This window comes from Berghia stephanieae, chromosome 1, assembly GCF_034508935.2.
Source record: "Berghia stephanieae isolate SIO BIC M18660-M18661 chromosome 1, UCSD_Bste_1.3, whole genome shotgun sequence".
In the NCBI taxonomy this organism is placed as follows: Eukaryota; Metazoa; Mollusca; class Gastropoda; order Nudibranchia; family Aeolidiidae; genus Berghia; species Berghia stephanieae.
The window spans coordinates 8,168,836-8,196,334 of NC_088360.1; the positions used below are offsets into that span (position 1 = coordinate 8,168,836).

Here is a 27,499-nt window from a genome sequence, read left to right on the forward strand (position 1 = left end):
GTCTGATGGCTGCTTGGATGTTGATGTTGCTGCAGGTTTGGCTGGCCTCTTTCAGCTCTTCATTCATGGAGTGTCTCAGGGTTTCTATTTTTGAGGTAGCATTCTTACAATATGGGTGAAATGGCAAATGTAAATATGCCATGAGATGGTGCATGCAAGTACGCCTGAAACAAAAATAGATTGCAAATACTTTTTCTTCACTGCTTTAAAAAAAAAGAACTGCTATAATATTCATTTTTGTTTCGAACTAATAAAGTACACACCATCAAACAGACTTTATTAATTTAAATTATGTTGCTAGATTATCAATCTTAACTCTCATCGATGACAGTATCTTCTCATAAACAAATAGGTCAGAACTAGAATCAGATAATAGGAATGTATTTTCTAGAGAATTCAGTTTGATAAAAAACATTCTTGTTCTTCGTTTAAGCTTAAAATGAGAAGTTTGGTGTTCGATGGGTTTCATGAATTGTCAGACTGACCACCATTTATGACCTTATTATGTTTGAGATTTCAAACAGGAAAATGTCAAATATTACTTATCAAAATGTTTTGTTCAGGTTTCATTCTTTGCCTATGAAGCCCTAATTAATTTGTTTATGGATTTTTAAAAAAGTTTTGTTATATATGCTGGAGCAGCATTGGAAATAATTTTTTTCTTGTCAATTTTCAAAGTTTGTTTTGTTTTGAGTCGCATTGTATTGATTTTTTGGAGTGATTGGGTTTAATATTTTAAATTGAAAAACTTTTATGTCGTCGGAGATTAAATAAATTGATTCATTCAAAACACTTACCTAGTCAGTAAATAGAAAATCCTTTTCTTTTATTATTTTCTACTTTCTTTCCTTTTATTGCCATTTTAGGAATGCGCTGCATTATAAATAAATGTTATTTTTGATTATATTTGCAGTAAGGACGACATAAAGTCTGAATCAGTCAAGGCATTGAGAGGAGTGCAGACAAGACGATTGTTCACAAATACAAAGGAAAAGATTGTGATGCCGAATTTTGTTGATGTTATTGACTATGTCTCTGAGAAGGTGTCTTATACATGCTTGCTACTATCTTTGATTTCAATTTCAATTTTCAAGCAGCTATAAATATTCTTTTAGATTGGAATTGGCAGGGTCTAGATGGATATGAATATAATGATCCAAGAGCTAAATAAACTATTATCAAGTTGTGTTAAAATCATTTAAGCTTTTTTCATGTTCAAACTAGTGAGTTTGTGATTGATTGTTGCTACTGAAGGAGTAATCCTGTTGTCCTCTTTCTCTGTTTTTTTGGTCCTTGACAAGGCGATTATTGCCCAGGCACTAGCTACGATCATTTGCTAAGAGGGTAGCAGTCAAATGTGAGCAAATGTATTTTGTGTGCAGGTGCTATATAAATAAATTACATTATTATTATTATTTAAAGGGAAAGGTGGGGGGAATAGATGATTGTAATTTTTCCATAAATTAAATTGCTGCACCAGTGTGTTCTTGTGCGTGTTTGGAACTATCAGGGTGCCTCTGGTATTGAACCGGATCCCACCTTTACATCTGTTGCATACTTTGAATGGCTTGTCAGACAGTAATATTGCTGTGGGTTTTTTATATCAATTTTTCCTAGATTTAGTCCCCTTTTGCTGACATTTTCTAAAATGCTCGTCAGCCAATCGTATTGAAGGCACAAATGGACTTTAAAACTAAATATTCAGTGTGTTATGTATCATTTCACTTTTTCAAGGCAGAATATGACCTCAAAGTGTTGCGAACTTCTTCAAATAGACAAAACTAAAACTTGAAAAATATGCTCTCGTGTTGATGGAAAAGAAAGTTGACTAATATACTTGGTAAAAATAAAAAATAACCAGTTGCTTTGTTTGTATTTTATCTTTTCAAGGGAAGACTAAGGAGAGAATCCAAGTATAGGCACATGGCTGGGAACATAGCGCTACCATTCAACCCTATCACATATGCTGAGGTTTGCTTATATGTTTTTGCTTCATGTCATAGTTGAATAAATGTTCTTTTTTTTTTCTCTCTTTATAAACTGTCATTCAAAATACTGCTGCTTAATACTCAAAGATCAGGATGATTTTCCAAACATTGACAATTAGCAGTGTTTTGAATGTGTAATTTAATCCTGTCTTTTTGTAATATTTTTCTTATGTCACTATTTATACCTCATCTGTCCATAAATCAGACAATTCTTCATTATGCGGCTATGTGGTCTAGTGGTATGACACTCGCTTTTGGATCGGAAGGTCCTGGGTTCGAGCATGGCGCTCGGCACATAATTGTCCTTGGAAAAGGCTCTTTACTCACATTCTCTCACCATACTCAGGTGTAAAATGCGTACCTGGCCGTTAACAGCGGTGTCTTTGTCCTCAAAATTGTAATATGCCTAACAGGCGCATGTCTTGTTCTACATGTTAAATGTTGCTGTTGACCAGGGATCCTTTGTAAAGCGCTTGGATCACATTTAGTGGATATTGCGCTATATAAAGCTCAATTTAAAAAAAAAAAAATTTTATTTACCCGTTTTTGACAATCTAAGATTTTCTCATTTTATTGATGAAGAGATGAATACAGTTTTTACTCTCACTTATCAACGAATGAGATTTCAGTATAAAAACCCAAACTGTCTACAGGTTTAAATCTCATTCAGAATCATTGGTGAGAAATATATAAAATCTATCACTTCATTACAGTTTGTTAGGTATGACTCAAATGTAATTGGTACCTGGAAATAAACAATGATGGGTAATACAAGAGTGCTAGTCACCTAAGGGTGACCAATACTCTGTGAAATTGAACTTTGGTTCTATAAAACCTGCTGAGGACATGAATTAAATATTATGAAACGAATTAGAAATGTTGTAGTTGTGGGAATAGGCTATTAAAATGTGCATGAATATTCACTCATGTATTTAATTAACCTTTTTGTCCCTTGAAATCTAAATGACAACACAATAACTTTAATCCCTCAGATTGTGATCTTTTTGCGTATGTGCCTCGCCCAAACGAGTGGTTTGCCAGTAGATTGGGATTTGGAGTCTCTGCCTGACCAGGCCCCAACTGTGGCCAGTCACGTCAGGACAGTTCTTACACAACGGTCTGGGTCCGTCAGCAACCCAATGCACAAATATGTGGAGATGTTACAAGAATTGCTCACTGTCAATCCAAGTAGGTGAACAGAGAGTATAGATATTTGGCTTAGGTTTTTTAAATTTAAATCTTGGGATAGGCCAGTGTTCTGTTAAAGAAGGAACTGTTTATTCTATACAAGTCAAAAGAAGATAAACTTGGGTTTTTTTAAGCCTGATGACGTAAAAGAACTCACTGTATATTTAAGTCAAACCATGGAATGTGAAACCTTAGAGTGATATCCCTAAATTGACAAATTGACTGTCAAAGTTTAAATTACAATCAAAGATAACACCAATATAATGTGCAAAATTTATTTCATAAAATTGGGACTAAAGCCATTTAAACCAGTAATGAAAACAAAAACATGTCTGAGAATGTGACTTTGTAGATTAATGTCAACAACAAAAAAAGGAAGATAAGAAACAATTTGGTTATTGGGAATCTTTGATGAGACCAACTGTGATGGCTTGTGTGCCTAAGTGATTTTAAGAACGAAAACCATGGAAGCTGTTCTTGATATAAAAGTCCTTAGTGATCTAAGAACGAAGACCATTTAAGCTTATTTTGGTACAAAAATACTGATGGTTCGATGAGTAAGTCGTCAGAGCCATGGCTTGTTTCCAGATTTTGTTCCAAATTTTTGTTGTGTTAAATAGACAGTTGCAATTTTTGCCACCCTTTTGAAAACCCAACTAGAATATTGCAATAATTGAAAACCTATTAAAACATGAGCAGTTGACTATTTATCAATGTTTGCTTTTGTGTGTGTGTGTGGGCTTTTTTTTTTTTTTTTTTTGGAGTGGTGATCAGTTTTTACTTCATTCTATCAATCTAATTATATGTTGTTTTCATTCCACGTCATTTGTATTTTACCAATGCTACTTATTATTGAGTTCGTTGGAATAAGTGAACTATTGACTTAATCGCACTTCAAACAAAGGTGAAAGTGAAAATGAAAAAGAAATATTCAGTTTTCATAAAAAGCAGACAGTGTAAATAATGCTATCCAATCGATGAATGCTATCTTGTAACGATTATTTATTTTGAATGTGACTAATGTCCTCAATCTAGTTTTCTACCAGAGTTAAGCAGATCCTGAAAAATGAATTGTAAAGTTGAAATGATCAGAAATAACATTTCTTGTTTTTTTTTATAGTTTTTTATTTATTTATTTATTATTTAAAAAAAAAGAAATTGTCTCATTTTTCTCAATAGCAGATTCAATAATATATTAATTATATCAAATATTGTTTGATGCTAGAAGTGAATCAGTTATACTCTCTCCTTACAAACCATTTTCAGATTATTTTTTTTTCCCAAATGCCAAACCTACCCAACAGAAAAAAATTAATTTTTCAAGCTCAAAATCAAAAGCAAGTAGTACATATTAAACACAATTTGATCGGCAAGACGAGGTCACAGAACAGCATTTAGTTCTCTTAGCTATAACAGAGATTTTTCTTCAAATTTTATGTTGAACATAACAAACCTGGAATATGATGATTTTCTTGTAGTCGGTAAGAACCGTGTTAAAGAGCATGGTGAGTGATCATTGCTTTATATCTGGTCAGATTTAAATATTTATTTGTTTTCAAATCTCCATCTTTGTGAAGATGCTGAAACCATGTACTGCCTATTGGAAATTGTTGCCATGGTGCCAGATGTTCTCACAGACTTTTTCAAACCTCACAAAGATTGGATTAAGGTAGAATCTTCCTTGGAGCTTATAGAAATATATAAATTTAATCGATGTTTTTTTCTACCACATGCTTTTAGGTATTCCTATATGTATTTTTTTTTCATAAGATGGGCTAATTTACTGATTTGTTTTAAGTTATAACAAGAGAAATTAAAACAACAGATTGTTATAAATAATCAAAAACAACGTTTTTATGAGTTTTGAAGATAATTTTTATCTTCCTTGCATTTCAAACGTGTTTTTTTTTAGCTAATTTTTTTCTGACCTTGATTTGATTTATTATTGTTAAATTAAATCTTTTTTTATCTGATGACCAAAAAAAAAAATGTCAGCTCTGGTATATTTATATAACTAAATGATTCCTTTTTTTTTTGGTATTATGACATTCTCATTGTGCTTTATTATCGCATTAACTGTCAAATTTTACTTGTTTTCCTGGTAAGAATCTATGATCTTCACACAAACTGTCTGATATTATTTAGATATATGTTTTCTTCAGAAACTTCTCAGCAGCACTAAAGATGAAATCAAATTGTATGCATCTGAGCTGTATGCAATTATAACTTTCCATTCAAGTTCAAAGTCTGAATTTTATGAGGAACTGGCACAATTGCAAAAGCCAGGGGAAAACAAAGTAAGCAGCTTTCAAATATGTACAGATTTTAAAAAATGATTTTTGATGAGTTAATTTCATAATAATTATTTATAAATATTATGTAATGACAAAAAGAAATCAAAATTAAATAGAAATTTGTAATGACCCAAACGCTTACTTTTTATATTATGAGGGTTTTTGATAGTAGTTTTATATTTTTATTTTTTTTTTGGCAAAGATCTCTTGACTTTCATTATATCACCTTATATATTTTCCTCCAGAATCTGGAATTTGCACTCGGGGCTCTTCTCACCGTAGGCTTCATGATTGGACTTCATTTACGATCTGAAAGGTTACTATTTTATTATTTATGCCATTAATATCTTAAAATAATGGGTTGTAGTCTCCGGTAAGTATGGTATGGAGGTCAGTAAATGCTCTGCATGACCAGCAATATATAGTATAGATATTATAAAACTGAGTATAGAAATAGAATAATTGGATTTGATTCATAAAGTAGTTATCATAGAGGTTTTTTGGGCATTTTTTTTCTTCTTCATTTGGCTTACAAAATTCACGTCTTATATATGATTAATATAGTGCAAAAAAGACATGGTATTAGAGTATAAATGTGTTTTAAAACAATATATTTTGTCTTCTTACATTGAATTTGTAAGGAAATGCTTACAAATATAGTTCATTTTTAGGTCAGCTATTAAATTACTATAATCCATATTCAAATTCAATTTAATTTGTGTCTCGAGTCAGATTTTCTTTTTCTGTTTATTGGTAGAATCAAATTCTAAATGTATGAGATACAATTTAAAAAATGATGTTCAATAACACTTCCATTGCATCTTTGACCTTTGGCATCATTTCAACAAACTCTCAACTTATCGAGCCTTCCTTATTTCTGTAATTCACTTCAATGTTGCTTACAAGGTTTTTACTGAAGCTTAGACGATAAAAAGTAGTTCAACTCATGGCACCGCTTCAACATTCCATTATTGCAATCAGGAATCATATCATTCTTTTGACAGATAATATCTCCATTTTTATTTTTTTTTAAAACAGATATTAGATTTACATGCTTGTTAAAAAAAAACAAAAAAAACCCAACAAAACAGTATAGTGGTCTTATTTTGTTTATTTATTTGTTTTTTTTTTTAAAATTTCAATGCTTAGAATTCAGAGTCATTCAGCTATGGAGACTGTGGAAAATCAGGGGGAAAGGGATCAAATATCCAAAATAGTGAAAAAATTAGGTAAGTTTATTACATTTTGAAAAGTAAAAGGAGTCTGGTAGATATATCTGCTGTAATATTTCCAGACTATTAACAAAATGCTAGTTGGTCACATGCTTTATTACATACAATTTGAATATTGACTGATTTTGTCATGTAATTAAAGTAATTAAAAGCTTACACAGTTCTGACTGTTAAAAAATTGAACTCCAGCACTTTTATACATCCATATCATAACCTTTTATATCTGTTCTCTTTTTCTACATTGCCACTCTAAGGCTCTATACATTTTTTAATGATAAAGAAGAAAATTATTGATACTGGAATTCTATACTCTCCCTAAAAAAGATGTTATAAGTTTTTGTTGAAAAAAGTGCTCTGCCAAAATCAAGTTGCAGTCTTGTTCAGCTAAGTGACATTTGCATGGTCATGGACGATAAATTTTAACATCATTGGTTTGTTCATTGAATTCTCTGTTGTAATGATTAGGAACAACATCCTTTAGCTCAATTTTATATTTCTCTTTTCTTTAATTATTTATACATTTTAATAAATCATGCAGCCTCAATGCTACGCGCTGCTAGTGCAAGTATAAGATCTAGAACATGCATGGCTCTTGGGGAAATTGGAAGAAATGCTCCACTCCCAATTGAAAACGGGGAAGAGATGAAAGATGGTGAGACAGCAGAACCTACGGAAAAGGTCACCACAACAACAGGGGAAGTTATAATGGAGGTTCCTGTAGTCACTAAGTTGTGGATCATTGAAAAATTGATTGCAATGGTGAAGACAACGAATGAGGATAACAAAGTAAGTTATTTGAGATTTTTATCAGGGAATAAGAGAGCATTTAATCATACCTTTTCTTCCCTGTCAAACATCAGCAATAGTGGGGAATACAGCACAATTTAATCAATAAAGATGGCCTCCAGAAGTCCAATTTTTGGACTGAATGAACTCACCTGACACAAGCAAAGCAAAATTTGGGCTCAGATTGGGAGTTGTAAATGCAGAATCATATCAGTCTGATCCCTTGGCAGAACAAAATTGACATCTAATTTGGTTTTTAAAATGATTTATTTCTTTATCTCTCAAACGTTCCATTATTTTAAAGCTAGAGTGAAAAATGTCTGGGTAGTGCTATTTAAAATGTCCATTAACCCATTCTACTGGCCCACAACCATGTAAAGTTATATATCATTGTACTTGCCAATGATCATACTATCACAGTGACATGTCTATACCACAATTGAAACCCTCTCCGAGACATAAATCAGATTTATGTGCTGGGGTAGGGTCTCAAAAAATTATCACAAAAACAACACATTTCTCAATCACTAAGAGGGAAAAAAATTCAGGTTATGAAATATAATCAAATATCATTTATTTTCCAAACAAACAACATATTTTGCAGATTATTTACACAATTCATTGCAAATTTCCTGAAAATGAGTATTTGAGAGGGTCTTAGAGACAAGCAATTTTTCTGGAAAAAAGGGGCATAATCCAGCATTATTTGACATAAAATAACTTAACAGCCTTTGTGTTTGTCCATAATGTCATATTTCTTTTATGGTTGAGGAAAATAATGACCATAACACTTGAAATCATACAGCTGATTACAAATATTACATATTAGTTCAATATTTACGTAATATGAGTCATATATATATGTGAACAAAAAATATCACAAAAAATGACAGTTTCAATTTCAAATTGGTCTGCTTTACTTCAAATGAGTGATATTGACTGATTAAATGAATTCCAGAATAGTAATTCACTCACAAGTGACATATTTATTTCACAAAACTGCACTTGTAAAGGCATTTGATTATATAAATCAGAAGAATAATATTTGCATTTTTTGAGAAAAGTCACTGTAAATTTTGAAAACCATATGGCAATCTTCCACAAAAAATAAATAAATTACAAACTCAAACTTCAACACATCCGGCATACAATAGACCAGGGACAAGTTCAGGCCAAAAAGGTGGGACAAGGGTTGTGGGACCAGGATCAAGGCGCACTTTCTTGGGTTTGGAAGGGCCAGGAATCTCATGAGATGGAATTTGAGAACTGAAATGAGATGAATTTTTCAAAAAGAAAAAAAGAAAAAAAAAAAGAATTAGAATTGCAAAAACAATTTTAATAAGTCAAAGGTAAACCAAATAAACAATATATTGACAGTTTGACTCAGTCCATACACAAAAGTAACAAAATTCAGTATATCAACTGTTTGTCATTCTCATGTTCCCTGTGAACCCATGAAATTCTTACCTTCACTATTTGTGAGCCACATACTAAAACATTGCTTCATACCAACCATTTGAAGCAATTTATAAACTAATGATAATTTCTAGAATGTCATACTTCCAAAGTGCATCTGAATAGAGTATAATAATATGATTCCTGCTCACCTTTCATAATGACTCCTTTTACTTGTACTCATACTTGCAACACCAGGGATACGAGTGACATCTTCCTAATCCTCATCTTGTACTTGGATTTGGGTCTCACTGCGTTAAAAAGAAATAAAAAAGAACAAAATTCTATTAAAAGCTGCTCTCACAAAACATCACAATCTTCATTTCTAAAAGTCAGAAATAAAAATAAAGTTGTCTCACTCCTTGTTGAAATACATGGCTCTCTACTTCTATTGTCAGCCATGTTTGTTTACATTTTCAGCTAACCACTTGCCCAATTTCTATGCTTCGTAAATGAGGTGAAAAGTGAAAAAATAAATAATAACTTAATAGAAACTGATAAAAGAAAGATCAGGGTTCAAGAGGATGTGCGTTTTTTGACTTGAACATGATGTCAGAGGATGTAATTGTGAAAAGTTGAGAAAAATACTTACTCGTCAGGTTCGTCATTCGAGTCCAGATTTGGTGAGTAGGGCAGGTCCCCATCAGGCATCATATTCTCGGGAACAGCAGCGTAATTTTCATCGTCACTGTCTTCATCCATATATAAGATATCGTAGACCTCTTTTTCGGTACAATAAGTCATTGTAAAATGTATATAATTAGTTTATTTTGAGTAAATTCGTGAGTAGAGACGACAAGTCGACTGTCAAAACAAGATGGCGGAAGTCGAGTGACGAAGCGAGTTACTGACACAAATACTTTCGTATTTCTTGTGATTTAGGAGTAAAAAATCAAATATTCTTAGATATTTTGTAGTTTTTATTGTATAAAATTAAGTTAACTATTATAAAATCGCCATTTGGGGGCATATTATAAAGCGCACTTAAAGCGAAACGACAGGAAAGAAGGGGGGCGTGTCCATCGATCACCGGTGATCGAAATCTCTATTATGGAACGTGTGAGAGTTATTCAAGTAAATTTTAAAATTTGCAATTCACAGTAGAATTTGATAGACCATTTCCAAAGAAATTTTTTTTTTTTACAATTTTAAATGAATTTTGCTCTCAATCAATTTTAAAAGGTCAAATAAAGCTTTTATGGCAGTTGTGAAAAAGGTGTGTTTGTGTGTGTGTGTTTACCAAGGCATCACGGGTCCAATTCGACATCAATGTCAGTGATCTGATATATATATATATATATATATATATATATATATAGAATCGTGTTTGATACAAATATGGTACGAAAATATGTATATATATATTCATCTAAGAAATGCAATTAATGTGTAATTATCATTCTCTTTTTCAACTTTGTTTTTTCAGACAAAAGAGAAAGCCGCAATGTGTCTTGGGTACATCTGTGTCGGGGACCTCAAACTGCCACATCGTAGAAAAGCCATGGAAGATTTGATCAATGCTATCCAAGTAACTTTTTTATTCTTAAATTTTGTCAAATTAAATCAACAAATTGACATTTAATTCATTGAATATTAAACCTTATATATACAGTCCACTCCGGATAATCGCAACTCGGTTAATCGCAACTTTCGGTTAATTGCAACATTTCCCAAGAAACGGAATTAATTCTATATAAAAGTCACTGGTTAATTGCAACAAATTTTCAGCCTCGGAAGAGGAAAATTCAGGAAACCAAACAAAATCTCATGATTAAATTTCATCCTAGGTGAAATCATGACAGGTTAAAGAATCGAGAGTGGGTGGGGTTTAATGCTACAGTAGTGTTATCACCCCATTGGAGACAAAAGAGGGCAGGGCTTTGCAATACGGGTTTGTGCGGTCATCTGTGAATATTAGAAAGGAGTCGAGGGGGCCGGGCATAGCCTACGCAACAGGTAGACAATGACTTTTGCAAGGAGAGACTGAACGATGATATCCTTTGTTTTGGAATTGGCAGCTGTGCATTGTGACCAACAGATTTGGTGAGAGCTTATTGTCTATCATCATGGCTAAACTCTCTGACTCTTACAACTGTTGTGAACAAAAGAGTCAAAGTAAATCCAACCTGAATAAGATGTCAGCTTTCCTTAAAGCTGATTTTGCTTGTCAAAATCTATACAAGGCTGCCATATGGTTTTCATTTCAATCAAATTGCTCAGTTGGTGGTTGACTAAGAAAGGTGTTCCCAAACAGCTGGTTTGAGTTTACCATATTTTGTGTAAAGTGTTGCAATAGTGGCCAGGAAACTCAACTTCGGTTTATTGCAACTTCGGTTAATCGCAACATTTCACTGATCCCAGGGTATTGCAATTATCCGGAGTGAACTGTATATATATATATATATATATATATATATTTTTATTTTTTTTTTTGGTTTGAGTAGCTTGAATGTTACCATTCTTTTAAACAGATACATATAAAAATGTACATAGGAGATGTCTATGGATTTACCATGCTCAATGTACTTTGCAAAGCTTCTTATATTCTCCCAGCGGGCAATGTGGAACCGAATTTCCATTTCTAACAGTGCAAGTTGTCTGTTACGCATTCCTATTGTAATAACACTCTTACAATATCTGTCACTGCCTATAGCCAGATACTCATCCATCATCATTTGATTTGAATGGGGTAATATTGCCCAACCTTGCCCAACATTACTTGCTTTTTGTTTCAATGTGAGAAACAATTTCTGCTGAGACACATTTGAATAACTTTTATTTTGCCAGTAATATCTCTGTGTCTTCCCTCCTCCTTGTATTTCTTTCCTCTGAGCCCCGAAATATTTAGGTGAGATAGATAAGAAAAATAAATTAAACTAGAAAGAGAGCATTTGATTTTGATTTCACAAAAAAAAAAAGGAAGGGAGAGCTGTAGAGAAAAAGGAAGGGGGATGAGTCCAGAAATTTCATGATATTCTCATAACTAAGACTGTTTTTGATTGATATTTTATACTGTAGATTTTCTCATTCCTCTATTTATATTATGCTACTGCTACCATGAATTTTGTCCATTCAACTGCACCAAGTACTAACAGTCTCTTTTTAGATATTCGTTTGTTACTAAACTTTTCCCGCACCGATTTTAAAAATGAAATGTAGGATATTGTTTATGAATATTCTTTCTCCTATTTCAGTCAAAGCAGGTAGACTTGCAGTTCACCATAGGGCAGGCCTTGGTGTGTATGGCTCTGGGCCCCAGATCTCCTCATGCCAGATGTACATGGACTACATCTAAGGAAGAACATGAGGTAGTTGTCAACGTCTTTGAGTATGACAGTATATCAACGTCTTTGAGTATTATAGTATATCAACGTCTTTGAGAATTATAGTATATCAACGTCTTTGAATATGACAGTATATCAACGTCTTTGCGTATTATAGTATATCAACGTCTTTGAGTATTGTAGTATATCAATGTCTTTTAGTATTATAGTATATCAACGTCTTTGAGTATTATAGTATATCAATGTCTTTGAGAATTATAGTATATCAACGTCTTTGAGTATTATAGTATATCAACGTCTTTGAGTATGACAGTATATCAACGTCTTTGAGTATTATAGTATATCAACGTCTTTGAGTATTATAGTATATCAACGTCTTTGAGAATTATAGTATATCAACGTCTTTGAGTATTATAGTATATCAGCGTCTTTGAGTATTATAGTATATCAACGTCTTTGAGAATTATAGTATATCAACGTCTTTGAGTATTAAAGTATATCAACGTCTTTGAGAATTATTGTATATCAACGTCTTTGAGTATTATAGTATATCAACGTCTTTGAGTATTATAGTATATCAACGTCTTTGAGTATTATAGTATATCAACGTCTTTGAGTATTATAGTATATCAGCATCTTTGAGTATTATAGTATATCAGCGTCTTTGAGTATTATAGTATATCAACGTCATTGAGTATGATAGTATATCAACGTCTTTGAGTATTATAGTATATCAACGTCTTTGAGAATTATAGTTTATCAACGTCTTTGAGTATTATAGTATATCAACGTCTTTGAGAATTAAAGTATATCAACGTCTTTGAGTATGATAGTATATCAACGTCTTTGAGAATTATTGTATATCAACGTCTTTGAGTATTATAGTATATCAACGTCTTTGAGTATTATAGTATATCAACGTCTTTGAGTATGATAGTATATCAGCGTCTTTGAGTATTATAGTATATCAGCGTCTTTGAGTATTATAGTATATCAACGTCATTGAGTATGATAGTATATTAACATCTTTTAGAATTATAGTATATCAACGTCTTTGAGAATTATAGTATATCAACATTGCCAATTCAGGGAACTAGTAGACTACAGATATTTAGTCTTGCTGTGGTGAAAAGTATGTGACATCAATGTCTTGTCTTAGAAATGTATCAAGAAACAGTGGGTATGGCGATTGACTAGATGGATGACAACGACAGCAAATTCAAGGCTCATCTCCAGATTTAAAAATTATATAAAATTTACTCCCAAATCTGTTACATTAACGAATCAAAAACAAAATCTTGAAAACTAGCAATAGGTTTTGAAAAAAATAGACATTACTTTTGTTTTTTTTTTTTGGTTGTGGTCTGTACCTATATGTATTTTTTTTTAAATATTGCCGATAAATGAACAGTATTTGTAACAATCTCATATTAGTGCCTAAAATCCAAATTTTTTATTCCTTATCATCTCAGAAATCGACCGATGATGTGCCAGATGAAGTGGAGTGGTTCCTGGCAGAAATGCTGTCTAAATATGTCTGCCATGCTAATCCTCACATCAGACAAGTAAGTCATTCTTGTTCTAATACTTTTTTTTTTTATCAATGTTTTTCTTTCTATCAGTCCTGACTGTTTGAGTTTTATTTATTTTTTCTGGCAGCATCTTGTTTTTTTTGTCTTGTAGTGTAACACTCTGCTTTTGACCTGTAGGTCTGTGGTTCAAGACCTGCTGTGACAGCAAAAACTTTATTCCTTCGAAAAGTCTCTTTACTCACAATCTTCCATCATATTCAGGTATAAATTGATTACCACAGTCTAAAGTAGAGTCAGAAAAATAGTGACCAGTTCAAAGAAAGAAGGAGAAAAACAAAGCATATTTTCCCCTGGTAACTCATTTTTTATTTTTAAGAAATGACTTACTGGGATTTTTCCCCTTTTTCTTTCACAGACACAAATATATATCATATGGCTGTCTGTCTTCCAGTAAAGGATGCCAGCTAGAGTCTTGATTAAACAAATTATTACTTACTAGAGCAAGGAAAAAAGGGGACAATAGATAATTTGAAGAGTTTATTATAACCCACCTAATCAATCTCTTTTCTTTTTTTTTATACAAGTGTTATGGATAAAGGTCAGGGGAGATAAATTTGAAATATGTGAAATATAGAAATTTATAGTTATCCTTTAAAAATAATAGATTAGAATTGAGATTAAATGAAAATAAGAATAAAATTCACTTTATTAATTCTAAGGTGAAATTTGTCTTTAGAGGCTTATTTGCAGAAAGATTGAAATTATATAAGCATCATTCACAGTGCGTTGCTGCAACTTGATGATTAAGAACCCTCCTCCCCCCCCCCCCCCCCCCCCCCCCCCCCCCCAAAAAAAAAAAATAAAAAAATGCTGAAATAAAGGCTAGAACTTGGGCTCACCAAGTGACATCGGATTGTCTTATCCACTAAGCCGTCTACATCATCTTTGAGTTCTGCAGTCACACAATAACAGCAACTTTTATGTTTGCTGGGTAGTTTGTTAATTTTTACTTTTCTGAATGATAAAGTCCTTATTTGAAAATTATTTTTTAGTAATTCATTTATTTGTCTTTTCTAGTTCCTCATTTTTGTGTGTTTATTTACATATTTCTCAATATATAGGGTGCTTGTATCTGGTTGCTTACACTGGTGAGACAGTCTGGTCACCACAAAGCGTTACAAGATCGTCTGCTTGATATTCAGCAAGGTTTCATGAGACTGTTATCTGAAAATGATGGTAAATTACTACACAGATGTAACTTTTTATTCATTGATTCCATTACTTAAAAGAAAAGATTTATATTTTTACTTCCTTTTCTAATGAATGTTGAGGATGATAACGATGATGATGATGATATGGAGATGATAATGATGATAATTATAATGATTTATAATAATAATAATAATAATAATAATAATAATAATAATAATAATAATAGTAATAATAATAATAATAATAATAATAATAATAATTATAATAATAATAATAATAATAATAATGATAATAATAGTAATATTGATAATAATAATGATAATAATAATATTGATAATAATAATGATAATAATAATATTAGTAATAATAATAATAATAGTAGTATAATAATAATAATAATAATAATAATAATAATAATAGTAAAAATGATGGTAATAATAATGATAATAATAATAATAATAATAATAATAATAATAATAATAATAATAATAATAATAATAATAATAATAATAATAATAATAATAATATTGATAAAAGTAATAATAATAATATTAATAATGATAATGATGATGATAATGATGATAACGATGCTGATTATAATAATCTGTGTTGAAATTCCTTCCAAAATTCACGGTCTTTTGTTGTGTATGCTAATATCAGAAGATCCTATTATTATTATGATGATTTTTTTTTTTGATTTTTAAAAAAATTAATTAATTAATTTTTTAAATGCCAGAAATCATCCAAGACATGGCCAGCAAAGGTTTGGGTCAGATCATGGAAGTTTGTTCACCACAACAAAAAGATTCCCTTGTGTCTGAATTGGTGGAGACCCTGATGACTGGAAAGAGGTCAGTAGAAATAGTAGAAATGCAATGCAATGTTATGCGCTGAAAGTGCTTATAATGTAAATAAACAAATTATTCTCTTTGTTCTTATTTTCATCTTTGTTTTTTTTTTTTTGTTTTGTTTTTTTAATCGTCTAAATAGAAATAACAGATAGAACTATTTAGAAATTTGTCTTCTGGAAATTTATTCTTATTTATTTATTTACTTTCATTATTTCATAGCACGAAGCATGCAGTGAGTGGGAACACAGCTGTGTTTGAAAGTGGAGCACTTGGAAAATCTCCTGATGGGTGAGAAATAAATTATCCCAACCGAAACAAACAAAAAATGGTTTTGAGTAACTAGATGTTTTTATAATTTTCATAAGAAGAGTAAACTTTGAATATTTTTATAGTCGATGCTAAATTGGAACAGTGAATTTCTGCAGAACTTGTTCTAATTAATCAGTTTTCCAATTAACTGATTCTGCAGATTGACTTAATATATTGAACCTCCTATCAAGACTCTACACAAGTAGTAATAGCAGTAGCAACTATAGTTATCTAGTAATTGCTACAGAGTTTTGTTTCATTTGCTTGTGTAAAATTGTTCCTTCGGTTTTGAGTATTATACAACATAAAACGTGTCACCATGATGACTTATGTTAACAGAATGAGTGACCATCTAATGACCCCACATTTATATGGAACTGTCGTGGCGCTCTTATCTGTTGATATAAATCCAAAACACACGAAAAACCTGTTTACCCCAAATTACACAATTTCAACCAACACCACATACTCATCAAAAGACAACAACCGTTTACATCAATATCTGGGTTGTTATTTTATTTTTTATTGCTCCCCAAAACGCTCAATTTGGGATGTCAGGCAAAAAGAGAAAAAAATAAATTGTAAGTGACTCAGTGGTATTGTTGATTGTCACCTTACAATAATAATACTATTATTGCTCTAATTAGAGGCATTTTTGTTTAAGGTTGATTTTTTTAATATTTTGAAAATTTGATGAGATTGTTCCAAATCAACCAGTGTGCACCGATTTACCAGTAGACATGGTAAAGAAATAAAATTCTATAACAGACAGATCATTCAATTACACAATGTTCCAATTAGGCACCATTCCAGTTATCTGATTCAACTGTATTATATACTATTTAAATTAGCTGAATTTTGAGCAATCAAACATGGTACCAAAACTTCTTGAAAAGTAAGAATAAATTCTTTGTCTTTCGATTTTATGGCAATGAAAAGGTACTATAGATTATTTCTTTTTCAAGCAAATGACAAAAATTGAAGTAATTTGAATATCCTATCTAAGGTCAACAGTTTGGCTTGAGAAGTGCTGTGAGCAGTAAGAGAGTATGGTAATTAATTTTTTATTTCTGATTCACAAATGACGATTTACGCAAAGAGATATATTGCCTGTTTTTCATTTTGTTCAGAGGAGGTCTATCTACATACAAAGAACTATGTGCAATCGCAACAGATCTCAACCAACCTGATCTCATTTACAAGTTTATGCATTTGGCCAATCACAATGCAACTTGGAACACAAGAAAGGTAGAATTTAAAAAACTCATCATGAATGAAAAGCGAAGAAAAGTTTGTTTGATCAGTCATTTACATGAAAATGAGTTAAGTCTTTTATACACCTACCTTTACTACTGAGGTATAAAGCAGTCCTTCAGAGCCATATGCTTTTATGACAGTTTAGCAATAAGTGATATAAATGTATACCATCTCTCGTTTAGATGATCATGCATATCATGGAAACAGGATATCATAAAAAGTGCTATGAATTTTCGAAATGAAAGAAATATAAAAATTAGACATATGATGTGATTGATGATATAAAGCATGTCAAGGCAGAGAGAAAAATGTGAAACTAAATAATTTTTTTAAAAAACCCAACAAAAACAATTATGAATAAATGTAAATGCATTACAGCAATCAAAACTTTTAATTTTAGCTTTTGTTTTTCTCCCTCTGCTTTATTTCTCAATATAACTTACACCACATTAAATATTCGTCTTTGCCATAGTACAAGTTCCATATTATTTTGGTAACAAAATGGAACTGATTGACTGTAATCAAATTTTGCACAGGGTGCTGCCTTTGGGTTTTCAACCATAGCATCCCAGGCATCAGAGCAGCTGGCCCCCTACCTGACCCAGATTGTGCCTCGTTTGTATCGATATCAGTTTGACCCCAATCCCAAGATTCAACAGGCCATGTCTGGCATTTGGAATGCATTGGTGCAGGACAACAAGAAAACAGTGAGATATTTTAGAATTCTTTATATTCTTGAAAATGTCCAATGGTTATTATTTATAGGATACTAAGTGCTAATTAACATTAAGTGAAATTCTTTATATGTCCCAAATTTCAAGTAGCATTTTGTTATGAGATAAATCTTCATATGGCTATATTTAGGACAAGAAAAATGTTAATAAAATGCCTCAAATGTTTGCATCTTCTTGTCTAGAATCATAAAAGACCACATAGTCTATAGAATATTTTTATTTTATTTCTTATATATATACATTTAACTTTGCTATTTTTTAAATCTGGCATAGATGTATACAATAAAGAAACATCGAAAAAGGAAAAAAAAAAAAACGAGTGACAGCGTCTAAAGTTAAAATTCTTTCATTTCTGGTCCCTAGACTTCTAGTTTATTCTTCTAGCTTAATGCTTCTAGTTTATTGATCAATTATTATTTGATTCTGTATATCCAATATATATATAATTTGAAACTCTTGTTACATCAATTGTAGGTGGATACTTATTTGAAAGAGATTCTACGGGATTTGTTGAAAAACCTGACCAGTAACCAATGGAGAGTGAGAGAGTCCAGGTAAATAAGGGATGTTTGTAGCTTCTTTCAGACTTTTAATGGATATAGATATTCTATTTCCTGAGAGTTTTTTGTCAACTAAAATAAGAAACAATGATGAGTTAAGGAATTATGCTAGATGATGAGTAATTATACTATCAGAGAAATATTTTTGTTATCTATGGGTTGGCTTTAGGTACTTTCGTGGCAAGGAAAGGTCTACTTGTTTTGTTTTGGGTAAACTTTAAGTAATTTCCTGCCATGATCCAGTTTTGGTGTTTGACCTAAACCGTTTCATCTTTAATTGTCCTTTCTTTATTACTTTGTGTCTTCGTTCTGGACTGAGGCACTTGATTTTGTTTCGACCTTAACCCCAAGAGAGAAACAGTCAGATGATGTTTAATTTTATGGCAGAAGATATATAGATTTTTTAAAATTTATTTGTAAATCAGATCTATGATTTTCTGTGTTGTAATTTATTATGTTGTAACTATTGGAATCTATCCCTTTTGGTGTCTGGATGGAAATTTTTAATCGAATCAGATTAGACCTTGTTTTGATTGCTCTTGCATCTTCCTGTGTTTTCTTTCTACTTATTTATTTACTGAAACCCTTGATCTCCCTGTGGAGCATAGGCCATCAATAACTATTCTCCATCTCCATCCAACTCTCTCCTGGAGCATCTCCAAATAACATAGATTGCCTACAACTAAAAACTTTTCTTTTATTAACATTTGTTGTTTATGAATTTGTTGTATTTTAAACAAATAAACGAATGATTAATAAATGAAATATGTTGTCTAGTTTTATTTTTTGGATTTTACTAATTTTACCATTCATACGCTATGCTGTTGATACAAAATTTGCTTTTCTTTCCAGCTGTCTTGCTGTCAGTGATTTGTTGAGGGGGCGTGTCCTGGATGACATTATAGAAGACATTCCCAGCCTTTGGGAGGAATGCCTAAGAGTCCGGGATGACATTAAGGTGAAATGAAATAATGAAATGGTTTTTGTTTTTTTTTTAATACCGAAAAAAAAACATAATCAGAATCTCATCTCTCTAGGTAGGAGGTTGCAATCATTGTAGGTTCTGGACAATTGATCAAGCGAGAATAAAGGAATGTTGATGTTTGCCATAGCATGGTGGTCTCATTTAGTGAAAATTTCAAAAGGGCAGCATATTTCATGATGTAGATTTTGTCAAGGTTACTATGTGTCTTTTACGCTGTCATCAGATAAGTCATGTAATTGTTGAATTGCAATGTGGGATTAAATCAGCAATTAACTAGATTTTATTGTTTAGTAACTCATCAGCAAACATTTGGCTCACATTGAAAAAAAAAGTTCATTCCTATCTATGCACTGGCAGGTTTTTTCTTTAAGGTTTTTTTTTCTTTCCTGAGCCAACTTAATTTCAGGGTCAGTTCATTATAAGATTTTTATTTAATTTTTAATTGTGAATGGATTGTGTTTTTGAAAAAAAAGAGTGTATCCTCGTTTAAGATATCACATTGAAAATAATGTAATGCAGATGTGGCTCAAGGGAATTGTTTTTATTTTTTTTTTTTTCTCCCTTTTTAAAAATAATTCAGAGATCGTCTCTTTAAGGCAAATGGAAATAGTCCTTCTATCCACGCAACCTGATGATTTAGAGGGATTGATCAAGTGTTATAAAAAGATCCTGTTTTTTCCTTCAATTGAATTTGTCCCAATTACCAAAAAGATCTGACAATTGAATTCACAGTGATATTGTATGAGGCCGTTATAGTTTTATTTGCTCAGAATAATTTTGGCTCAATCCATTCATCTTAAAGACCTCAACACAATGATCACAGCAATTATTCATAAATAAAAATATTCATTGTTTTCCAACAACTAGAAATTTTATCCCTATAATTTGAAATAATTTTCCGTTTTGACTTTTAACTTTTTTATTGTTGACACCAAATCAGCCATGATCTCATATGTTAATCAAAATATTGTTTCAATGATGAAACAAGCCTTTAAAATTTGCTTTATTTTGAAACGAATTCCTCGGTGCTCCGTGAAGAATGTCAGACTGTAACAAGTTAATAATTAGTGTTTTTCACCTTCCTTAGTTCGCCAAAAATGGGAGACCCCTTAGGCATATGGAATAATGTTTTTTGCTTTACTTTTTTATTTTCCCTACAAAGGAATCTGTGAGACTGGCAGCTGATTCAGCATGTAGAACTCTTAGTCGAGTAAGTATCTCAAATCTTACACGAATGTACTGAATTTCTGTACTGAATTTCAAATAATGATCTCCTTTTTATTTTCTTTTATTCAATCAATTATTCATGTTATTGTGGTTTTGTATTGTTAGAAAATTGAGTTGCATAACTGTGGAAAAAAGTAATTTTCCTATTTATTTCAATATCAGGTTTCCGTGAAGATCTGTGACATTTCAAATGGAAAAGTAGGAGAGAAAGCGACCAAGCTAGTTCTTCCATGCCTCCTCCAGTGTTCTCTCCAGAGTTCTGTCAAGGAAGTTCGGGCTATTGGGTTAGTTAATCATGCAAGGCCAAGCTAAAATTTGTTGCTTAATCTTTTTCTTTCAGTCTACTCTGGTACAGAATCTGTAGTGCAGCATGCTTTTGTTACTTTTAACTAGAGGGCTAAGCTTGTTTATCTCAAGTTCCTGATTTTTTATTTTAAAAAGTTACTTTGCCTTTTATAAGACAGCCTTTTTGGATATCCAGGATGTGGTCTAATTATGATATGAGCATCGCTGTAGTTTAATTAATATATCAATTAATATAAAAGGAAAGAGAAATAAATGATATGTTTGGAATGATTCAGCTAATTCTGCTGTGATAGATAAATTCATATTTTGTTGAAAATTATGTAAACATTTTAATTACATTTGAGGCAAGCATTTCAGCCATAGATCTACTTCTTTTCTTAACATTTACCTTTTTATCCATGAGTGTCAGAATACAATAAATTTCATTCCTTTATCCATACTGGCACCCAATTGCTTTGCTTCTATACCACTTCAATTTTCCTCTTTTGTCCTCAAATGATACACACACTTCGTAATAATAATGCTATGTCTAATTAATTAGAAATTAGTTTTTAGGATAAGCTCATAAATAAATCTTTTCTTTCATTAAAAAGAATATTATTTTGTTCAAACAAAATCTGTCATGATCTGTGACTTCGGTTTTCTTTCTTAACAACAAAATAAGTACAAGATGGTTTGAAAATGATGAATAATGATAATCACAGTTATGTTGAATAGTCCAAAGTCTGACTTGTATGTATTTGACAGTTTGTCCACCATCCTGGAAATCAGCCGGAATGCCGGATCTCTTCTCAAGCCCAACATCCCTGTTCTGGTGACTGCCCTTTTGGAGGCAGTGAGTGGCCTTGAACCTCAGGTCCTGAATTATTACAGTCTTCACATGGGGACACAGGCCAATCAGGAAAAGGTGAATGGAGTTTGGTTTAGGGCTAAGCCAAAAGTATGATGATTAAAGAAAGAAAAGATGCCTGAAATAAATTAATTGCATTCTTTTGGTTCTGTAAAGTTTAGTACGTCAATTTTTAAATCTTTTATTTTTTAATGTTAAATATTGTATATCTATTTTTAAAATTGAAAAATCACATAGCCATATTTATATAAAATATTTCTATGGCTACATTTGCTATATGCACTTTTCAACGATTCAATTATTCCCTCACTTTGCGATATGAGCCTAGATTTTCATTTCGCATTGTACATGTTTACTTTTAGAGGTCTTTTATGTCCTAGCCATCTTACAAAATCAAACAATGCCAACATTCAGGTACTCATTGACACTCAGGTTTATTTAGATAAAGTGTGCAATATGGCTACAATTATTAATGACCACACTGCTGCTTGCCTTTGTTTTAGGTCTAATTAAAACTGATAACGAAAGCTGAATTAAGACATAATAGAGATAAAACTCGGCTGTAGACTTGTATTCTCATGTTTTACGATAATATTGTTATTTCAAAGTGAAAAATAGGACTAAAAGAACAAAGCAATAGTCGTTCCATCCCCTACCTTCCACTAAGAGCCTTGTCTTGCCTTACAAGAACAAGGGAAATAATATGTCAAAAACAAGCACCATAATGCCATTTTCAAAGAGCAATGTCGCAAAATCTTAAGACATAATAATAGGTTTGGGTTGTCAACTGACTTTTCCCTGGCAAGAAATATTATCCATGTTCTAGTGGTGTTAGATATGTGATATATTTCCCTACCAACCGAATTCTTTTCCATTGTTCCTCTACTGCCCTAAGCCCGATCCCCTACCGACCACCCAATCTTACCACTAATGGAACATTATTATGATGCACTACAATTTGATATAAAGATCAAATGAATAACAAGAAAGGCTGTATTGTAAATATCATCGTAAGTATACATCGTAAATAAGACTATCGTTTATTCATTTTAAAAAAAGAAAAAAAACCCCAAAAAATCAGCTTAAAATTCTCGCTCGAGGCTCTTTACAATGTCTACCTGGCAAGGAAATATTAAAATAGCAACAATGATGAAGACAAGACATGACATGCAGATTTATTTTTTTAAACAAACATCAAATTGAAACAAATACTCATCGAGCCCTTCCTCGTCAAGGGCTTCAATGGTATCATGCTGGCTGCCCGAGCATTGTTTTTAAAAAATGTAACCAGCACTTGCATCGGTCGCAACTAATTCGGCCATTGTATTCTCTATTGCTGAAGCAATCTGATGAACATGATGAATCATCGTCCAGAATAACCTCTGTATGAGTCTCTGACTAGTTTCGCAGAGGATGATTTATGTCTTTCTCTTTTTGCCCTTCCCTCTCCCTTTCTGCTTCAGTGCCAATCCCTCTGCTTTATTTTTTCCTGACGTTTCCTTTCCTGCTCAGTCTTTTTTGTAGCCTCTTTTTTTTGCCTTCCTATTAGCAACCATTGTTAAACAACAAATTGTTTAGCAACTGTTTACACATTTAGGTCTAGGAAATGAAAACACAATAACATAAAACGTTTTAAGGTGTTGGTAGGGTTTTTTAAAGACCCATTTAAAGTGTTTGGTCGGTAGGGGATGGGACATGCGAAAATGCCCTTCCCTCACCGACCAACCTGTGTTCAGGGCACAATGGAGACTCAACACTGATTTAACAATAGCAATGCCTAAATATAGATCCCAGGAGGAAGTTTTAAGCCACTCAAATGTATTTCTACGGTTGGAAGAGTTACATTCGGCTTATTTGTCAGTTTGGACGGACGACGTGCAACCCGTAAGACAAGAAACATTTTCATCTTACCTGAACAAAAGTTGTCAATTTGAGTGAGTTTTCGCCCCAACTTGCTATTTTGACAGTTTGTAGTGGCGAAAGCAGTCTTCGTAGATGATGTAATTGGGTTATCACAACTAAAGTAATTCAATTTAAGACATAACAAAACAAAAACTTTCGTGTGTTGTCTATTTGGTCAGTCGGGGAAATGGTCGGTAAGGGAAGGAACGACTCTATCCTCATAAAAACATTTTAAAAGACCTTTTTTTTCATTTATTTAATTTTTCTCCCTCTTCTTTGAAATACTTTGTCACATAAGATAAATTACTTTTTGTCTTTCAGCTTGACAGTGCTAGGATTGCTGCCTCAAAGATGTCTCCTATGATGGAAACTGTCAATAGGGTAAGAGTGAATACAATCAAACCAACAAATTTTTGAGATTATTATTTTTCTTCTTTAAAAAAAAAAAAAAATATCTATCTACTTTGTTTAGCACTGTATTGTTACTTAACTTTTTATATTTAAATTATGCATCAGCGCCTGCTTTGCAAATTTTTCACCTTCATATGAGTTTGATCAGTTCAGTGTGTCAATTATGATTGTTTTTTACTTAGAGCCAAGTGAATCATTGATTTATAGGTTATGCTGGTTTTAGTACAATGTGATTCCTGCTTTCACACAAATGGGCAATTGAGCAAATTTGTTTGATTTCTATTCATTTTGAACTCAAGAGAGTTTGTAAAAAGTATCAGATTAGTTATACATTACAATTTGCAAGTATTTTTAGAGTCTGATCCTCTTTTTACCTGCCTCGTCTGCGAAATTATTAAATTTTATTCCTTTAGCAAGAGAATCATTTTTTAGTCTTCATATCAAAAGTTTAAAAGTGAAGATAAATAACTTAACAGCCTTTATTCCTTGACTTCACTCACATCTCTATAATTTGTTTGCAGTGTGTCCAGTATGTTGACGACACTGTTTTACCAGAACTAATTCCCAGATTGGTCGAGCTCATAAGAGGAGGAATTGGTGTTGGTACCAAGGTAATAGCAGTCTCTGCCATTTTAAATACAAGTTATAACAAACTCATGCTCTTAATTTTGCGTCAAAAAGATGAACGAGAGACAGATATTATTTACTTTAAAAAGTGCACTTCAACCCCCCACCCCCCTCCATCCTGGTCCCCATCACCTCCCTGACTTATATCCTCTGACATCCCCATTACAAAAAAAAAAAAAATGCAAATTCAAATAAGACATGCTCTTCCTTAACTACTGATTGTGTGTTACCTACTGCATGCAGACAATAATTGGCAATATTATTAACACTACACATCACTGCACACTTGGTGACACAGCACTATCAATACTCGTAGTAGAGTATGTTGTGTGATTCGTCAATAAAATGTATCATGTATCACCTCGTGCCGTTTGGTGCACACCAGAAATGTCAGATGCACAGTGCCCCTTTCCTCTTCTTTTCAACTTGAAAGGGTTAAGGTCATGTGCTTATTTAAATTAATTGCTCATTTTTACTTCAACATACCTATTACAAATAATACACTCTTTTGACTCAATTTTCCAAGGGGACACTAAATGGGGTGTGCCTAATAGGGTACATAAAACACTGTTCTCTCAATATTTTTATCTTTTTTTTTTTGCAGGCTGGATGTTCTAGTTTTACAGTGTCACTAATTCACCAATGTCCCCAAGACCTCAGTCCTTATGCAGGTTTGTTTCCAAAAATTGTCAAATATCGAAGTAAATTATTTGGTATTTTTGGCTCAAAAATTAAACATCACAAGACCATATATCTTGATATTTTATATTTTATGTTGAGATAAGAAAAACCTTACTGGAATTCAATTATAAGTTTCTCGTATTGCTGATGCAATCACATATTGGTAACACCTTTGCATTTATCAGATGATATGGCCACAAAAAGAGGAAGATAGAGCTCCTTCGTTGCTGCCCTACATGCCAACAGGCATAATGGACAATAAGTAAGCATGGGCAATCTTGTGTGAAGGGATATAGTTCACCACTTGCTCTGAAAGAGAGATATAATTAATTTTTCTTGAAACCTGTTTTAAAATTACTTTTACTAGACATGTCACACAAACAGTTGCAGGGATTAAGTTCCCTCTTTACGGAGGCCATAGCAATATTTAGAAGGAGGAAATCCTTTGATTGCATGTTAATACGAATATGGGCATTGTGCTATTGGAAGTATTTGATCTCTTACATAGGTCTCACAATGGGAAAACAGTAAACAGTATCATCAGAGTGTTGAGCTCACTCTCAACATTGATATTTGTAACCTTAAGTTTTAAATTAATGTTTTATAGCTTTTTAGAAATAGTTATCTCTTGTAACATGTCTTGTGAGATAGGCACGATTAATAATGGTTTGTAGGATAGTATGAGGGGAAAATCAGTCTTATTTTTTTCGACATTGGATCACAGACTGGGGAATCGACAAAATCAGTCTGAATTTTCTTTCTTCCAGGAAAACTGATGTCTGCCTTCCTTCATTGTGTTAATGACAGAAATGTGACTGTCAGAAAATCAAGTGCCACAGCCCTGGGACACCTTGTTCGTGTGAGTATTTTTGTATAATGTTTGTGTAAATAGATCCATCATAAAATGATAGTCTAACCCCCCCCCCCCCCCCCCCCCAAAACAAAACAAAAAAGTCCTTGATTTTAATACACTTTTTTTCCCCTCATAAATTTACATGTCCGAAATAATGCTGCTCAAAATCACATCGCCAATAACTATGGATGGAATGTTTTGTACACATTGGCTGTAATTTATATTTTCTGATTTTGATATATACACACTGAACTGTCCTCATTCTATGCTCATAGACAGAGGCCATATGGGAATGGTATTAGAAATTAATTTTCAAATTATATTTTTTCGTGCACGTCTCCAATTAATCATTTGAGAATTTATCTTTGTTTCCATCCCCTTCAAAATTGTATAATTTGTTGTTCATTTTATCTGGGTGTCATTCAATTTCCAGGTAGGAAAAGACAGCAGTGTGGAAAAGCTTATACTAAAACTGAAGACTTGGTACATGGAGAATGAAGGTTTGTTGTGAAATTTGAGATAAATATATCAGAATATCAAAAGTAATTAAATTTATAAATGGTAAGAACACTTAAGATGGGTTATATTTTATAAAACAAGAAAAAGAGAAAAAATGAAAGAGAGAAAAGAGAAGAAAAAAATGAACACAAAACCAAAACTTTTAGTGAAATAACTGAAAAAATAGATGACATTTCAATAATCTGATTGGAGAAAATAAATGATGACAGAAGACTGAAAAACATTTCTTCTTTCCCAGATGTCGTTTATTATCATTTTGCAATTGCACACATTTAACAATATATTTCATAATTATATTGAATATTGGAATGGTATTAGACACATATCATCGATAGTAAAACATGTGTAGTTTGCTGTGTTTACCAATCACTGCCATTGTTTACATTATGACAACTCTCCTAGAGGTGTGGTTATCTAGGTGTCTATTGCCGCTATGAAGTACATAATGGATTCGGA

General features: G+C 32.2%; 1 protein-coding gene and 1 long non-coding RNA gene across 2 annotated transcripts in view; one reads left to right on the top strand and one right to left on the bottom strand.

Annotated features, from left to right (window-relative positions):
- LOC144967211 (proteasome adapter and scaffold protein ECM29-like) overlaps nt 1–27,499 on the top strand; it is a 74,731-nt gene that overhangs the window by 28,482 nt on the left and 18,750 nt on the right. Inside the window, exons 15-40 of the mRNA XM_078904158.1 lie at nt 914–1,043; nt 1,891–1,971; nt 2,981–3,176; nt 4,754–4,845; nt 5,339–5,473; nt 5,716–5,786; nt 6,620–6,699; nt 7,241–7,488; nt 10,370–10,471; nt 12,138–12,251; nt 13,700–13,792; nt 14,881–14,995; nt 15,708–15,822; nt 16,042–16,110; nt 17,262–17,379; nt 17,925–18,095; nt 18,597–18,676; nt 19,535–19,640; nt 20,830–20,877; nt 21,057–21,178; nt 21,948–22,107; nt 24,274–24,333; nt 24,885–24,974; nt 25,595–25,661; nt 26,439–26,530; nt 26,958–27,024. Coding sequence (XP_078760284.1) covers nt 914–1,043; nt 1,891–1,971; nt 2,981–3,176; nt 4,754–4,845; nt 5,339–5,473; nt 5,716–5,786; nt 6,620–6,699; nt 7,241–7,488; nt 10,370–10,471; nt 12,138–12,251; nt 13,700–13,792; nt 14,881–14,995; nt 15,708–15,822; nt 16,042–16,110; nt 17,262–17,379; nt 17,925–18,095; nt 18,597–18,676; nt 19,535–19,640; nt 20,830–20,877; nt 21,057–21,178; nt 21,948–22,107; nt 24,274–24,333; nt 24,885–24,974; nt 25,595–25,661; nt 26,439–26,530; nt 26,958–27,024 — 2,822 coding nt within the window. The remainder of the gene's footprint in view (nt 1–913; nt 1,044–1,890; nt 1,972–2,980; nt 3,177–4,753; nt 4,846–5,338; nt 5,474–5,715; nt 5,787–6,619; nt 6,700–7,240; nt 7,489–10,369; nt 10,472–12,137; nt 12,252–13,699; nt 13,793–14,880; nt 14,996–15,707; nt 15,823–16,041; nt 16,111–17,261; nt 17,380–17,924; nt 18,096–18,596; nt 18,677–19,534; nt 19,641–20,829; nt 20,878–21,056; nt 21,179–21,947; nt 22,108–24,273; nt 24,334–24,884; nt 24,975–25,594; nt 25,662–26,438; nt 26,531–26,957; nt 27,025–27,499) is intronic.
- LOC144967218 (uncharacterized) lies at nt 8,667–9,756 on the bottom strand. Its single transcript, XR_013644340.1, has 3 exons — nt 9,536–9,756; nt 9,096–9,194; nt 8,667–8,754 (listed from the first exon to the last, which is right to left on the bottom strand). It is a non-coding gene; the product is annotated as an uncharacterized LOC144967218 (long non-coding RNA).